Source organism: Capra hircus (assembly GCF_001704415.2).
Source record: "Capra hircus breed San Clemente chromosome X unlocalized genomic scaffold, ASM170441v1, whole genome shotgun sequence".
Taxonomy (NCBI): Eukaryota; Metazoa; Chordata; class Mammalia; order Artiodactyla; family Bovidae; genus Capra; species Capra hircus.
In genome coordinates this window covers 34,136,092-34,152,897 of record NW_017189516.1, presented here as the reverse complement: position 1 = coordinate 34,152,897, position 16,806 = coordinate 34,136,092, and the positions used below count along the sequence as shown (strand labels likewise).

The following is a 16,806-nucleotide window of genomic DNA, read 5'->3' as shown; positions in this document are numbered from 1 at the left end:
AGTACTTTTATGTGTATTGGGTTGATCAGAGCTAAGTCAGTGAGACCAGGGTAAATTAGTTATCATCTGATTGTTGTATAAAATTAATTACTCATGACAAATATAGCTCGTGACTTTGAGAGAACAAATGCACACTTCTAAAAACATTTAAATAAATGTAGTTTATCTTAATATAGATTACAATTTCAGGTTATAAGTCCATAGTCCTTAGGACTACTGTAATAAATTTTTTGACACAGGAGGAAAATTCTGTTCTTTCTTTGTTTTAAACACAAACTCTTAAAAAGACATTTGAACTCACAAAATTAAGGGTCAGGATAAATATATATTTGATTTCAATTGTGTTTTAATAGGTATTGAAATATTTACTAACCTCTTTTTTTCTATCTTATATAATGGTTATCACATGCTTGTTTAGAAGCACTTCCCATTTTCAATGGTTTCCCATTCTGTGAAAGTTTTCAGGAACTGCTCACTAAGAGCTGTAGATTTTGCCCCAGTTAAACTCCCTAGCTATGGAAAAATTCATAACTATGAGGCAGATAATTTTGTTTACTTATCAAATATCTAAACATAGTTTAAAAACATTTTTCTTATCATCTATATTTATATTTCTTTTTTCATTTGGTCAATAATAACTGAAAACTTTCCTTGAAATGACAAGTAAGGTTCTTGTTCCCATGGAACTTATAACTGGGAGGAAAGAATTGCCAATAAACTACCAGTGATACCGCGTTTTCAATGATGACTGTGAGAACGGCTACTATGGAGAAGCAGAAGAGGCTATGAGAGCTCAGGTCCTGGGACCCTGACTGCCAAGGTCCTGAGGAGGAGACCAATATACCAAAGTTAAAAATAAAGTTGATAAGGGCCTCCTGCATGTAGACAAAGAAATGCCTCTTAGGCATCAGAGCAGCATGAGGGAATTTTCCACAGCCTCTTTGGGAAAGAACTTAAGCAGGTGGAGCAAAAGGGAGTGGGATGAAATTTCCAAGAGATGAAATGGGCATAATGGGCAAGACTATGCAGGCTATGGTGATGATTTGGGACTTCTAAGAATAGTAAGAACCTATGGAATGTTTTAAATATTGAAATGATGTACTTGTTTAATGGTAAAGTGAGCAAAAGGGGGTTCGTAGAGAAGGTAATGATGTTTCTGCAGTAGTTCAGGCCAGGTGGTGACCTGCACAAGGGTGAGAGGAAGATGGAGATTAAGCTCAAGCAATGTCCTGTGAATGAAGTGGGAACCATGGGAGCAGTCCTGACTGGTAACCAAAATCATGAGCTTCTCATTTTAGTACCATATTCATACCCTTAACATACATGCAAAATATTTAATCAAACATATTTCAGACAATTATAGAGTATGATATATCTATATATATCTATCTACTTATAATCTACTGTCTAATAAACAATAACGGTAATAATCACTTGGGTATGGCAAGTGGTCATTATATTGAATAAGAAGGGTATGCTTCCATCCTTGTGTAATTATGCAACCTAATGCTTGTATCATCATGCCAATAAATCATGCAATGGCACCTATGGTCAAGGGTGCCAGATATGTGGGTGAATTTTCTCAGGACAATAATTGATTTTTATTCCATGTGGAAGAATATTAGTAATTTTAAAAGACCCCTGACAAAACATAAATAGTCAAAAAGTACTGAATTGTAACCAATTTATTTGGAAAATATATTGTGAAACTGTGTATTTTATACCATTTTAATTTGTAAGAAATACACTTCATAGCAAACCCAACCAAAATGTCTCAATGAGAAGTGAATATCAAAGTATAATGAACACTGTTATTCATGTTCTTTCATAAGTTTCTATAGTTGTCTCTTCATTAATAATAGGCATCTACATTTGCTTGACAGGGTGTAATAATCATAGAAGGAAGGAATGGAGTACTGAACACAAATTTGAAAGAGGATAATGACAACAAGGTATTCAAAGAAAATAGAGGATATTGGATAAACCACCTAAAGCTATTTTCTTTGAGCAGATAATGAAGAATGTGCCATCTGCACACTCTTATTATTTTTACAAAATTGTGTGTCTTTTTGAAGGGTTATTTAATTTACATGTTTTACTTCACTTTCATAAGGTCATTTAATAGATTAACTTAAAATAATTGCATATTCTTTTGCTACAACTGCAAGTACAGTAAACTATAGAACAAAAATTAAAGGAAGAAAGTGGCAACATAGCTAATGCTTGTCTTGCACATTTCATTTTAAACAAGAATCCAGAAATAAAAGATAAAGGAACTTTTTGTAACATAAATATTTTATCCAGCCATTTAGCAATTTAGCACCAAATTTCAGAATCTATTTAAGATTAGGTACCATATTTTTGTACTTTCTGATACAATATTATTTCATGTATTAATGAGAAAACCCAGCAAATGACATTGAAAGAATCATGTTTCCATCTCAAACTGTCATTTGTCAGTGACCGAAGATGGGTCTTCTAGTACATCACTGTCACAAAATGCCCAACCAGAGCTTTAAATGATAATAATGGTAATATCTAACACTTATGAGACACTTACTGAGAACCAGGCACTTTTAAGAATTCTATGCATTTACACTTAATCTTTAAAAAAAATCCTATGAAATAGATACTATCTCCATACTACAGTTGAAGAAACAGAGTTTATAGAGAAGTAAAATAATTTTGTCAAGGCTGTATAGAAATTAAATAGAAGAACCCAAGTTGTCTGAGTAAAGATGTCACAGCTGAGGATACCAGGCCCGGCAAGTGGCACAACTGGTGAGAAGATGCCATCAGCAGCAGCTTCTGGAATGTATGCAGGCCATTATCTGTGCAAAGGAGTGTTCTGGCCCTCAGGGTAGAGGCCTGGGTCACTCAAACACTGAGATTCTGGTCAGAAGAAGAGGAGCCAACAACAGAGATGGAAAAGGGATAACCAGCGAGATATAAGCTCAAATTTGACCACTGGATTAGGCAAACTGGATAGAGCTGACAGTCTTGTCAAGGGTACTCTCATTAGAGTAGTTAGGACAGAAGACTTAATGGAGTGAGTTGAAGGGTACTCTCATTAGAGTAGTTAGGACAGAAGACTTAATGGAGTGAGTTGAGCAGAGAAAGCAAAATGAAGAGAAGCAGAGGGAAGGATCAAGTCTAGAGGTCAATGTGGGGTCATGGGAGGGCCAATGACAGGCTTCTCTGGAGCTGGTTGTGATTACAGACCAAATCCAACATAGGCATCGTCATGTAAACAACATGCAACAAGATGACTGGCCTTTGGGTAAAATGAGACCAGTGTGACAAACAAATCAGTAAATCAGGCACAAAAAAGACAGTAGATTAATCAAAGAAAGACAGCCTCAAGCTACAGTACACCTGGGATATAAAAGGAAGTGGCATGAATTTGTTATGCAATTAAATGGCAAAACTACTCTCATAGAAAAAGTCCCACAGAGAGAAAGTCACTGAACTAATCTCCAGAGAGGCATAGAGAAGGCAGAGACCAGAATTACTTAGGAAGAATAAATACAATTATGGGGGAAATACTGCCCACAGGGTATAATTTGTAGTCTTATAGAAGTCACATTTCAAAATACTGTCTAAAAATAAAAGCAGTGTAATATCCCAGTAGGGCAACACCAATTGATTTAAGTAGTACAGGTGCATAAATCTAACATGTTGGATAGACGATTTCTTGAATTCCTTGACAACAGTCTGTGCTTTGTTAATTTTGGCATCTCTGGGACTCAGCATAATACCTGGCAACAAAGATGTTTCTGAGATTGTTGTTGAATAAAAAAGATATGAAAGTGATCAATCTTTATTAACTCAATGGTGTTTGTGAGGAGTCAGAGTAGAAAGAGAATAGAGAGGTCCTAGTGTTTTCATTTAAATGAGGTTTGATGGTTTTATTGGACTCTCAGGGAAATAAGATGGTGATAAGTAAGAGAAAACAATAGGAAGGCAGTGGTGGGGATCCTTATTTCCTATTGATCTTGTTTACATAGAGAGGCTTTTTCATTTGCTAGAAGGGAAAGGTATAGGAGGGAAAAATATCTCAGCATCAATCTGTCTCCTTCATCATATTCTGCCCTCTGAGAGAAAACAACGTATCTGATCAGTGAATTTGGGTGAAGAAGTGAAGCCTGAGCAGATCCTTCTCTTTCTTTTCTGATACCATCAATAGGCATGCACACTTTCTCTTCCTTCTTTGTGTGTCAGTTGTTTATTCCCGTACAACTGGCTAGTTTGGGGTAAATGCACTCGATTGTGGTGGAAGGTATTGACAAGCCCAAATGAATCCATAGTACCAAGTCATTTTCCAGTTCACCTTTATAATAAAGGTACCTTTTGATCTCCATCTGCCTTACTTCTACATCTACTTTTCAGATGACTAGAAATTTGGATGAAGGAATACAGGTTGTTAATTAATGATCACACCTAAAATCCCATCACAGCTTAAGCCACATAGTAAAATGCTTTAATTTCCACCTTATAATAAGGGATTTAAGAGACTATAAGAAGTACAAAATGGCATGAACAACATGACTTTTGGATTCTACTTAATGCGTTGAGTAAACTATAATCAAATGACACACATAGGTGAAAACAGCTGGTTTGCCTTTATATAAAGGCTAAAATAGTATTCAGCCTTGTGACCAGCCCCATACCTTCATAAACAAATAGGTGAGAAGGGAACAGCAAGCAGGGGGACTTTCAGAGACTTCATACAAGTTGGTTACATCTTTGGAATTGGGCAGTAAAAGGAATCCAGCAATTACCAGATGCTTTTAAGGAACTCAGACCAGAGCGAGGTCAACTGATTTATCAAATATTCAGAGAAAAGACATTAAGACATTAATATTTTTAATGTTTAAAAACATTAAAATTGAGTGTCTGTGCTTAGTTGCTCAGTCGTGTCTGACTCCTTGCGACCCCAGGCACTGTAGCTCGCCAGGCTCCTTTGGCCATGGGATTTTCCAGGCAAGAATACTGGAGTAGGTTGCCATTTCCTCCTCCAGGGGATCTTCCCAACCCAGGGATCGAACCCAGGTCTCCCACATTGCAGGAGAACTCTTTACCGTCTGAGTCACCAGGGAAGTCAACCTGAAGAAACCTACTTCTGTATAGCAAGACATGCTTCAGAACAGAAACAGATGTTTAAAAATTAAAATGTCTTTTGCAAGGAAAAAAAAAAAAAAGATGATCTCCTAGAGTTTGGTGGTATTGAGCAGAGGAAAAGCTACTAGAAAATGATGGGAACAGGTAAGACTGCAAACCTTCCAAATAGTTATTTTCAATAGTAAGCATTATTTTTCATCATGAAAAGTAATGAAGTAGTGAAATATGAGCCATATCAAAAGGTGTATTTTCAAGAGCTATTTAAAAGAGAGACTCTTTTCCTTATATGCCTTTCGAATCTCTCAGAATGATGTTGGCAGCCTCCTTATAGACCATTCTTATCTAGGAGGGAGTGGATTTTTTTTCAGGTAATAAGATCTAATCAATTTCTATTATCAGAATTATATATATATATTTAGCTTGCAACCTGACAAGGGTACAATTTAAGCAATTTAAGTAGCAAGAACATATTAAAATGAGTCCTGAATGTAAGCATTTCTTTACCTTCCTTACTTCATGTCATAGAAGCATCAACATTTTGCCTTCAACAGGATAGATTTCAAATAAAAATCAAGCTTGAAGACTAAACTATTAAAATTCACTGAAGCATAACAGGATGTCACACAAAACAATGGTTTCACTTCAGAAACTGGACATTCACTGGGGAACACTTATTATAGGTTTGCCTGCATGTTAAAATTGTTTTCTATTTTAGTAAGAAAGTACTTACATTTATTTATCACTGGAAATGGGAAACTGTATTACACATTTGGATTCTGTGGTTAATCTACACTAATATTCTTATCCCAACAATCAGAACTTTTTTTTTTATTGGCTACTGGTTGAAGAAAAGAAAGCCAATAGAATTTCATTTACTTAACAATCACTTTTTCTACATTTGTCCAATGCTACTACATGATTCACTAAAGCAAAATCTGTACCCAACTCATAATAATTTTTGGAGATAAATGGAAATGGTTCACATCAGTCTGATTTCATTATTAATACATAGTTCTTTGAAATAGAGATTAACTATACAGGTGTTATAGTGGAAAATTCCCCTGTCCTCATACAAATTTATTTCACTTTTTATAAATTTAAGCAGGCTGTGATTATGTTAGCATTTTTCAACTAAAAAATGAAAATTCAACCAAGGAGAAAAAAGTAGTAAATTAATATAATTAAAAATTAAATATCTCATTGTGCAACCTAGTGACAGTATTACTATCTCTCACTCTCATATAATTCATACTATCAATAACTGCCCAGTAAACCAAAAACAAGTTAATCTGAACTAATTTTTTTGAATCTTTTGAACTACACTGGGTACATATAACATAGACACTCATTTCATAATTCCATCTCCAGCTTTTAAAATAGTGACTGAGAAATTTTATAATGAGAGTGTGTGGGGAAGATGATTCTGATATTTTTACAATCCATTTAAGAAATATTTATCATTTCTAGAGCCTTGTCTACATTTACACTTAGAATGCCTATTTGCAAATAACAGAACCCCCGTTTGAATAATCTTTTTCAGAAGATACCAAGTGTTTCATGAAGTAAAGGAAGAGTTAAGCATGACAGAGTCATGTGTTTATCGATGAGCAGACAGAGAAAGGAGACCTACAAAGAGAAGAGAAAGCAGGCCTGCAGAGAAAAGTAGAGAAATAAATACTCCCTAGCACTACATATTACAGCTTCAGCAAATGAAGGTAAACAGACTTTCTGCATTTGACTACAGAAGATTTGGGGGAGCCTAATCTCCCTTATATGCCTACTCTGGCCAGGAGGACAGCATATGACTGAACTATGATAAGAACTTGTGGCAAGCTTGGGAAGTAGTTTCCATAAAAAAGCAGTGGAAGTTGGCAGGCTGGGCAGAGCAGACTGTCTCATAGATGCTGACCATCCTGGTAAAGTAGATGGTAACTGTAGACAAGTGGCAGGTGATCCCACTCAGGATAATAACAAGTTAATGTCCTAGAGAAATGAGACTGGAATGACAGTAGGGGACAAATGGTGAATGTAATTCTGGATTATTTTATATAGATTGAATAACATTTTAGTAGATAAAAAACGAGGAAAACAACAGAGTAGAAAAGACTAGAGATCTCTTCAAGAAAAGTAGACAAACCAAGGGAATATTTCATGCAAAGATGGGCTCAATAAAGGACAGAAATGGTAGGGACCTAACAGAAGCAGAAGATATTAAGAAGAGGTGGCAAGAATACACAGAAGAATTGTACAAAAAAGATCTTCATGACCAAGATAATCACAATGGGGTGATCATTCACCTAGAGCCAAACATCCTGGAATATGAAGTCAAGTGGGTCTTAGAAAGCATCACTACGAACAAAGCTAGTGGAGGTGATGGAATTCCAGCTGAGCTATTTCAAATCCTGGAAGACGATGCTGTGAAAGTGCTGCACTCAATATGCCAGCAAATTGGGAAAACTCAGCAGTGGCCATAGGACTAGAAAAGGTCAGTTTTCATTCCAATCCAAAAGAAAGGCAATGCCAAAGAATGCTTAAACTACCGCACAATTGCATTCAACTCACATGCTAGTAAAGTAATGCTCAAAATTCTCCAAGCGAGGCTTCAGCAATACGTGAACCGTGAACATCCAGGTGTTCAAGCTGGTTTTAGAAAAGGCAGAGGAACCAGAGATCAAATTGACAACATCCACTGGATCATCGAAAAAGTGAGAGAGTTCCAGAAAAACATCTATTTCTGCTTTATTGACTATGCCAAAGCCTTTGACTCTGTGGATCACAATAAACTGGAAAATTCTGAAAGAGATGGGAATACCAGACCACCTGACCTACCTCTCAAGAAACCTATATACAGGTCAGGAAGCAACAGTTAGAACTGGACATGGAACAACAGACTGTTTCCAAATAGGAAAAGGAGTACGTCAAGGCTGTATATTGTCACCCTGCTTACTTAACTTCTATGCAGAGTACATCATGAGAAACGCTGGGCTGGAAGAAACACAAGCTGGAATCAAGATTGCCGGGAGAAATATCAATAACCTCAGATATGCAGATGACACCACCCTTATGGCAGAAAGTGAAGAGGAACTAAAAAGCCTCTTGATGAAAGTGAAAGAGGAGAGTGAAAAAGTTGGCTTAAAGCTCAACATTCAGAAAACTAAGATCATGGCATCCGGTCCCACCACTTCATGGCAAATAGGTAGGGAAAAAATGGAAACAGTGACAAATTTTATTTTCTTGGGCTCCAAAATCACTGCAGATGGTGATTGTGGCCATGAAATAAAAAGACACTCCTTGGAAGAAAACTTATGACCAACCTAGATAGCATATTAAAAAGCAGAGACATTACTTTGTCAACTAAGGTCCGTCTAGTCAAGGCTATGGTTTTTCCAGTGGTCGTGTATGGATGTGAGAGTTGGACTGTGAAGAAAGCTGAGTGCCGAAGAACTGATGCTTTTCAACTGTTGTGTTGGAGGAGACTCTTGAGAGTCCCTTGGACTGCAAGGAGATCCAACCAGTCCATCCTAAAGGAGACCATTCCTGGGTGTTCATTGGAAGGAATGATGCTAAAGCTGAAACTCCAGTACTTTGGCCACCTCATGCGAAGAGTTGAGTCATTGGAAAATACCCTGATGCTGGGAGGGATTAGGGATAGGAGGAGAAGGGGATAACAGATGATGAGATGGCTGGGTGGCATCCCTGACTCGATGGACATGAGTTTGAGTGAACTCTGGGAGTTGGCGATGGACAGAGAGGCCTGGCGTGCTGAGATTCATGGGGTCGCAAAGAGTTGGACACGACTGAGTGACTGAACTGAACTGAACTGAGATAAAAATGATCAGATACCATTCATATGAAATATGTTTTATGGCTGAAAAATGGATGAATAGTGTTAATTTTCTATGTTGCAAAGTAATATTTTATTCAGCAAGCAGTGGGTAACCACAGGGTAGGAAGTATAACAGAAGAGGGTATGATAATAAAGGGAACGTGGAAACAACTTTTTGTATACTGATTGACCACTTCATACTGCGCATTTTACCTTAAGTTAGGGAAACTCTCAGAAAGCTTTGCCCTTATAAAAGTTTTTGATTTCCTCAGGGCTTTAAAGAAAAAGCAATTAGGTTAGGCCTGAACTCAATATGAACTGCTCAGAACCTATGATTTCATACCTAGGTTTTAAATCTAAATTATTATTTTTTAGAAAGCTTTAAAACATAGTCGAGCTTGGATTCATATATCATCCCTTCCTCTGCTGCACTGTAGGACCCTGGACAAGTCATTAAACTTCTTTTACTGAGATTTCCTCACTTGTAAAAAATACAGAGATACTATGTGTTTCATAGGGTTTCTTTGATGTTAAGTTCTACAATAATGTAATGAATACAAAACATAAAACAGCATAGTTCTTAGAAGATTAAATGCTCAACTGGCATGGACAGCAATAAGGTTCTAATAAGGGTTTGGGGCATGGTAGGAGGTAGAGACAGAATGATAATACTTGATATCACATAGATGGCAGAGGGAACTGGAGAAAGGGAAATGGTACTCAGGCCCCAGCAACAGGGCCAGTGCGGGTCCAGTTAAACTTGAATCCTCATCTCTTTAGGGGATTTGAGATGTTGAGCAGAGATCTAACTGGAATGCTATCCTAAAGAGTGGGGATACCAGTCTGATGGTAGGAGAGGGATGGGATCTAGGTAAATTTCCAGGCCCAGAAAAACACTCCATGTGTAATAGGTTCTCATTAAGTATTTTGGATGGAAAGATGATAGATTTTATCAGTTCACAGGAAATAAAATATGGCAGAAATTGCTAATTGTCTCCCCAATATTTACTTTCTCCCTTTTTGCTTTTCTTTGTTCTAGAATGTCTCCCAATTTAATCTGGGAGTCTGTCAAGATACATTTCCCAGTCTCAAGGACATCTATGTGTGCCTGTATATAACTGAGACCTCACCAATGGGATACAAGTAGAAATGACATATGCATCTTCAGGTCATGGTTTTAAAAGGAACCAGCTTGTTATTTACTGAGGATGTGACTGCAGAATCGATGATGCAGATGAGGACAACTTGGTGGATGGTGGAGCAACAAGAAAAAAGGAACTGAAAGTGAAAGTCGCTCAGTCGTGTCCGACTCTTTGCAACCCCATGGACTCCAGAATACTGGAGTGGGTAGCCTTTCCCTTCTCCAAGGGATCTTCCCAACCCAGGGATTGAACCCAGGTCTCCCACATTGCAGGCAGATTGCTTACCAGCTGAGCCACAAGGGAAGCCCCCAAAGGACCTGAACGCCTGGTAATCACAGGGGGCAGAGGCATTGCACTCCCTAAACCACTCCCAAGTCCACGCTTACATGTGAAAGAAAAAGATGCCTGCCTTGTTTGTCACTATTAATTGGTCTTGGTTAAAATAGCTGGTTACATTCCTAACAAGCTTCCATCACTCAAGTATGGTTGGAGGTATGAGAGGGTATATTTCAAATTTATTATATTCTAACACCATATGACTAACCTGGATAGCATCTTAAAAGGCAGAGACATTAATTTGCCAACAAAGGTCTGTCTAGTCAAGGCTGTGGTTTTTCCTGTGGTCATGTATGGATGTGAGAGTTGGACTGGGAAGAAAGCTGAGTGCCGAAGAATTGATGCTTTTGAACTGTGGTGTTGGAGAAGGCTCTTGAGAGTCCCTTGGATTGCAAGGAGATCCAACCAGTCCATCCTAAAGGAGACCAGTCCTGGGTGTTCATTGGAAGGACTGATGCTGAGGCTGAAACTCCAATACTTTGGCCACCTCATGTGGAGAGCTGACTCATTGGAAAAGACCCTGATTCTGGGAGGGATTGGGGACAGGAGGAAAAGGGGATGACCGAGGATGAGATGGCTGGATGGCATCACTGACTCGATGGACTTGAGTCTGAGTGAACTCCAGGAGTTGGTGATGGACAGGGAGGCCTGGCGTGCTGTGATTCATGGGGTCGCAAACAGTCGGACACAACTGAGCGACTGAACTGAACTGAACTGAACACCATCTGAGTGGGACTAAGTTGAGCTGAGGGACTGCTATTCATATTCGCCAGAAATGTCTTTACTCATTTAAAATGAGAATTTATTACTTAGTAGAAATAGTTATTATAAAAAAGTAAAAATTATTTTACTATTGTATATCCTCTCTATACGCTTGTATACTCTCCCTTTTGTTATACCTCATTTACATTCTCTCATCATTGAAATAATTAGACACAGAGATAATAGTAGTGAGATAAAAGTAAAAAACGATAGACCAAAATAAGAAAACTAGAGAAGATATTTTGATTCTGCAAGGCATTTCATACTTAATTTTGTGGTTACTTTCCTTTATAAATAATACATAAAGATTTCTCCCCTTCATACTAATAAAATGATTGTTAAGGGAATTTCCCTTTCAATGTGAATAGGAACTTTCTACTTTATTTCATGTGGAAGATGGCCGAAAACCAAAGTTTGTATCATTGAGAGTTGATTTTGCCAGACCATCATATAACTTTTTGAAATGTCTTGTTTAAGATGCCAAATGTCAGAGGGATTATTATAAAAAATATATATTTGGGCATTGCATCTAATTTATGCCAATTTTTCTATCTCTTTAAATAAGAAATATTTTATTCAAGGTCATTCTTTCCAATTTAAAGCTACAGCCATGGCTTTAATCACATTCCATAAATCAGAAAAAGAGAATAAAGTAAGAAACTAAAGTTGAAAGAAATGAAAATTACAGTTACTACATTTTTTTCTTTCCTCACTGATGACATAACCTGAATCTATTCTTATAAATCCATTAATAACCATAACCACTGTCATTTGCAGAAAACTACTATGTAAAGAGGACAAAAATAACACTCATTGGACACTAACTGTAAGTGAGAAATAAATGGGCATCGATTTTCATGTAACTGAGTAATCAGCAATCTGAAATTTAAGGAAATTGAGTTTTTATTTATTATAATTTTTTATCCCCATGACTGTGTTCTCTTACCTCCTATATCTTCATAATATGCATATGATTTTCTTTTTGGAATCACTGTAAAGTCTGACAGGTCTAAGATAGGATTTTCTCCCCAAAAATCTCCATCCAGTGTGACTTCCACCTCCTCTTCTAGCCTCTTTCTGGCCTGACATTTTATGACAACTACAGGAGAGAAATACTTTCAGTTAATTTGATTAATAGGCTATTTGATTGTTCTTGAGACAGAAAAAAATGAATTATGCTATGAAAAATAGAAGTCCCTTTGGCAGACTTTGGCATGTCATTGCATCTGGTATTAACACACATATCCTCATTCAGTATCTATATACACTGACATTTTGGAAGCAACATGAATATTAAATAATATGTAAAAACAGCATGACAAGAGATAAATCTAGAAGATACACAGCAAAGTACAGAAGATTACATTAAGATGCAGAAATGTGATTCAGGGACTAGATTTTTCAGCTATTTGTAAGCTTATTATGGTAAATACCAAACTTTACTTAAATAAAAATACTACAGCAAATACTTTCAAATAATTTTTTTAAGTCCTATAATATTTATTTTACAATACTTTTAGAATATGTCTTATTATCTCCTAAATTAAAAATATTAATTTAATTAATATTTAACTAAAAATAATAGTACATGCACCTTGAAATGTACTTAAATTATTTAAGTAAAATATTTTAATTTCCATGTGTGAATTGCTTTTAAATTTACAAAATACACTATTTAGCGGTTAAAAATAAAACTGTAATTATTTATTTTAAAATAATATTAACCATTATTACATATTAATTTAATTTACAGCATTAAACATTAAATTAATATAACTTTATATATTTCTCTCTATATATTAAACTCCAACATTTTCTTATATAAATTTCAGATGTGTTATTGAGTCTTGTGAGTAACCAAAATATTATATCTATATATAGCTAATAATTTTATAAAGGAATGTTACTATGCTGGCACTATCTCTATAATATTATGAGGCCATGTATACTAGAGTCCATATTTCTCTAAAATATATCAAATGTTATATTTTATCAGTTCAGATGCACACAGGACAAAATGAATATGAGATAAAAAAGTGAATCATAATATTAAAACACCTTTTGAAATATATTACTCTATGCTTTTATGGCATCACTAATAACATATTTTAAAATAATTTTATTAGAATATAGTGCTTTACAATGTTGTACTAGCTCCTGCTGTACAGTAAAAAAAGATAATATGTTCATCGGAACTGCAAAACTGGATAATGTCAGCAGATTTACGTGTTTTTGCAATATGTACCACACCTACAGTAAATAAATAATTAAAATAAATTTTATTTTAGTTCTTAAATTTACAGGTTGATACTGAACATTTTGGACTTAGAATTAATTATGTGAAATGTACAACGGGGTACAAAGTTAGATGTAAATTAAGTGGGTTGAAATGGCTGAAGAAAATGTACAAGCTTTTCTGGTTATAATTAGCTTCAGTTTTAGAGCATTAAATCGGAAATTAGTGTGATCAAAGTTACAATTATTATCATGTCACTGGTCTTGTCCTATAAGTCCTTAGGTAATTAGTGCCCTAGCAGGACCAGCATTACTAAATCACAATGGATTCACATTCCATTGTCTTTACACTGTGATAGGGAGTGCAGCCCTTTTCCAATTATCTACCTCAATGGACAGGAGCAGATTAGAATGCACAAAGATAAAAGGTGGCTCACAGTGCAACAAAAGTACCCTGGGCTTGAGAATAACCTGGGTTATAGATAAACATAGAAGAAAAGAAACAACAAACATTGATGGTGATACAGTTGAGCAGGGAAAGCAATGGGTTATTTCTGATGTGTTCTTAGGAATGAAGAATGGATTGTACAGAGAGTAAATAATATTTATTTATAAAATCTTACCCATTTGTTTCTCAAGGGCATTTGTAGAGAAAAAGAATTACTAGAATAGGTTTTAGACTTTTGGTAAAATGATTTAATAACTACTATACAATCTGCTCAGAACACAGATGTTCACTTGGTTGTGCTAATATAACACAGGCTATTTACAGAACTCACATTTACTTGAAAAAAAAAATTACCAAGAGAAGTGACTTGATAGAAAATGTCTATGTTTTGGAAGTATATTTAACCTCTATTGAAGACAACGGTGCAAGAAATTTATGTTTTTATTTTCTCATAGGCTTTATTTTAGACTTCTAAAAATCTGCCCTAAATCTTTAATCTGGGGGGAAAAAACCAGTATCTGGAGTAGACACGAGCAATACTGCTGTTAGAATTCCAACAGAGTAATGTCTAGGCTGTATTACATCACTGATCGGAAGACTATTATAAATTTTAAACTGCTCAGCACTATGGAAAGTATACAAACAACTATGTCCTAGATGGAAATAAAAAAATATTTTGACATGTTTGTGAACCATTCTGAAGATGATTTAGTGTATGTGAAATATTTATGTGTTGATAGTTTTTTTAGCACAAGAATAAAAATACTTCAAGTAAAACAAATGACATTTATTGTCAAAGGAATTGTTAGGTATGTGGATTTTCACTCCACTTAAAATTAAACTCCATAAGGAAATGTATAATCTTGTTCTTCCTTTATAACCAGTGTATCTGGGGAAATGCTGTTATTCATAAGCAAAACTTGCTATTTTCTCTTCTAAGTGTGGTGACATAATTTATGCCAGTAAAGACAAGTCCTTTTTCACTAGCAAAGACTGGTATTGGAAGGAGAAGGAAAATTCAAAATTTCAAGACTTCTTACAGCTTATTTCTGTTGTTCAAGGTGGAGATTGAAAACAGATATCCCTTTGCTGTGCAATTCAGTGATTCTTACTTATGAAGAACTATGCCTAGAGCCTGGTAAGAGGTTGGGATACTAAATTTCACCCTATGGTTATCTAAGAGGAATTGTGCTGGTTATCTAAGAGGAATTCTTACACTGACCCTGGGAAGAAAATGGGAACATCAAAGTATGCAGAAGAAGTGAAGAGTGTTAAGGAAAGAGAACATACAGAAACTTGAGATAAGTCTGGAGTATGTGGAGGAAAAAAGGTGTCATTGAGAAAAAGGCATTTTAAGAGTAGAGATTTGATATTGCATATGTGGTGGCAAAGCAAACCTCCCTGACACCTCAGTAGTATATTCTGACTAGTTTTTGGAGAACAAAATCAAAGATTTGTATTAGGAAAACTAACAGAGGAATCATCGTCCCCATGAGTTACACAGAAGCCAGAATATGGTGATTAAATGTAATCCCAGAAGCCCAGTACCTAGGAATCTTACAAATCTAGTACAGGGCTCAGAGTGCATCAAAGACTGTTAAATAAAGGGGTCTGAAGTTGATGTTATTTCAATCTTAGCTGATTGGTAGGTTTCACCAACAGTAAGAACAACAGGAAATGGTATAGTTTTGTGAAAAGATCATTGAACTTACTGTTAAGAGACTAGATTCAGTCCTTGCGTTCCCATCAACAGAGCTGGGTGACTTTAAACCTACTTTCTCTGAACCTGGATTTTCTTGCTTGTACAAAGAACAGATGTGATTAGAGGGTCTCTAAGATCCCTTAAAATCCTAGTGTTTTCTGTCTGTAAGATATACTTACTTTGTGGGCTTTCAGGAGGTGATGTCTGTGGGAGTCCAATAATAGGGTATATCCAGCGTATTTCTAAGATTTCTTCACTGTCTAGTCCCAAACCCCTGATTAGAAATTAAATTATTAAGAGTGAATAAAAGCATAAACACTTTCAGTATTAGTATAAAATAACACGTTTTTAGTGACCTAATGATACTTTAAACAAAGCTTATAAATTTAAACTTCGGTGGAGAGAAACTAAGTATGAAATAAAAAACATTTTCTGCAAATGCTGATTTTTATAAACATTTCAAACCAAACCTTGGGAAATCATCACAAAGAAAACTGTAGTACAATCATTGCCAGATCCAAGTTACAACTGAAGAACTCTTTTCCCTACATTCAAAGGTTGGTATAGCAGCTGGCCCTCCATATCTGTGGGTTCTGAATCCACAGATTCAACCAACCATGAACTGAAAGTATTACATAAAAAAAAAAAAAACAGAAAAGAAAGAAATTCTGGAAAGTTTTTAAAAAAAAAAACTTCTTTTTACATAGCATTTACATTGTATTAGGCATTATAATAACACAGAGGTGATTTAAGGGCTTCCCAAGTGGTGTTAGTGGTAAAGAATCCGCCTGCCCATTTAGGAGATGCAGGAGACACAGCTCCATCCCTGGGTCTGGAAAATCCCCTGGAGGAGGAAATGGCAACCCACTCCAGGATCCTTGCCTGGGAAATCCCATGGACGGAGTAGCCTGGCAGGCTACAGCCCATAGGGTCACAAAAGAGACACGACTGAGCACAATACAGCAGCAGAGGTGATTTAAAGTATATGGGAGGATGTGTATAGGTTATATGCAAATTCTATGCCATTTTATGTAATGGACTTGAGCAGCAATGGATTTTGGTATCCATGGGGCTCTTGGAATCCATCCCCCAAGGATACTGAAGGACGACTGTATTGGTATTAATATTTACTAATGTGACTAAACTGTGATTAAAAAGAGGTAATACAGTTTCCATGGGTTATACTCTAAATTGGATAGGAAAAGCACAAAACCAAAAATGCCGTTAAGTATGG

The 16,806-nt window shown here is 36.0% G+C and overlaps 1 protein-coding gene across 1 annotated transcript in view; it reads right to left on the bottom strand.

The window, feature by feature from the left end:
• The window catches only part of CFAP47 (cilia and flagella associated protein 47), a 388,870-nt gene that overhangs the window by 362,202 nt on the left and 9,862 nt on the right, over window positions 1-16,806 (bottom strand). The window contains exons 3-4 of the mRNA XM_018043692.1: window positions 15,752-15,846; window positions 12,134-12,286 (exon numbers count right to left, since the gene is read on the bottom strand). Coding sequence (XP_017899181.1) covers window positions 12,134-12,286; window positions 15,752-15,846 — 248 coding nt within the window. The remainder of the gene's footprint in view (window positions 1-12,133; window positions 12,287-15,751; window positions 15,847-16,806) is intronic.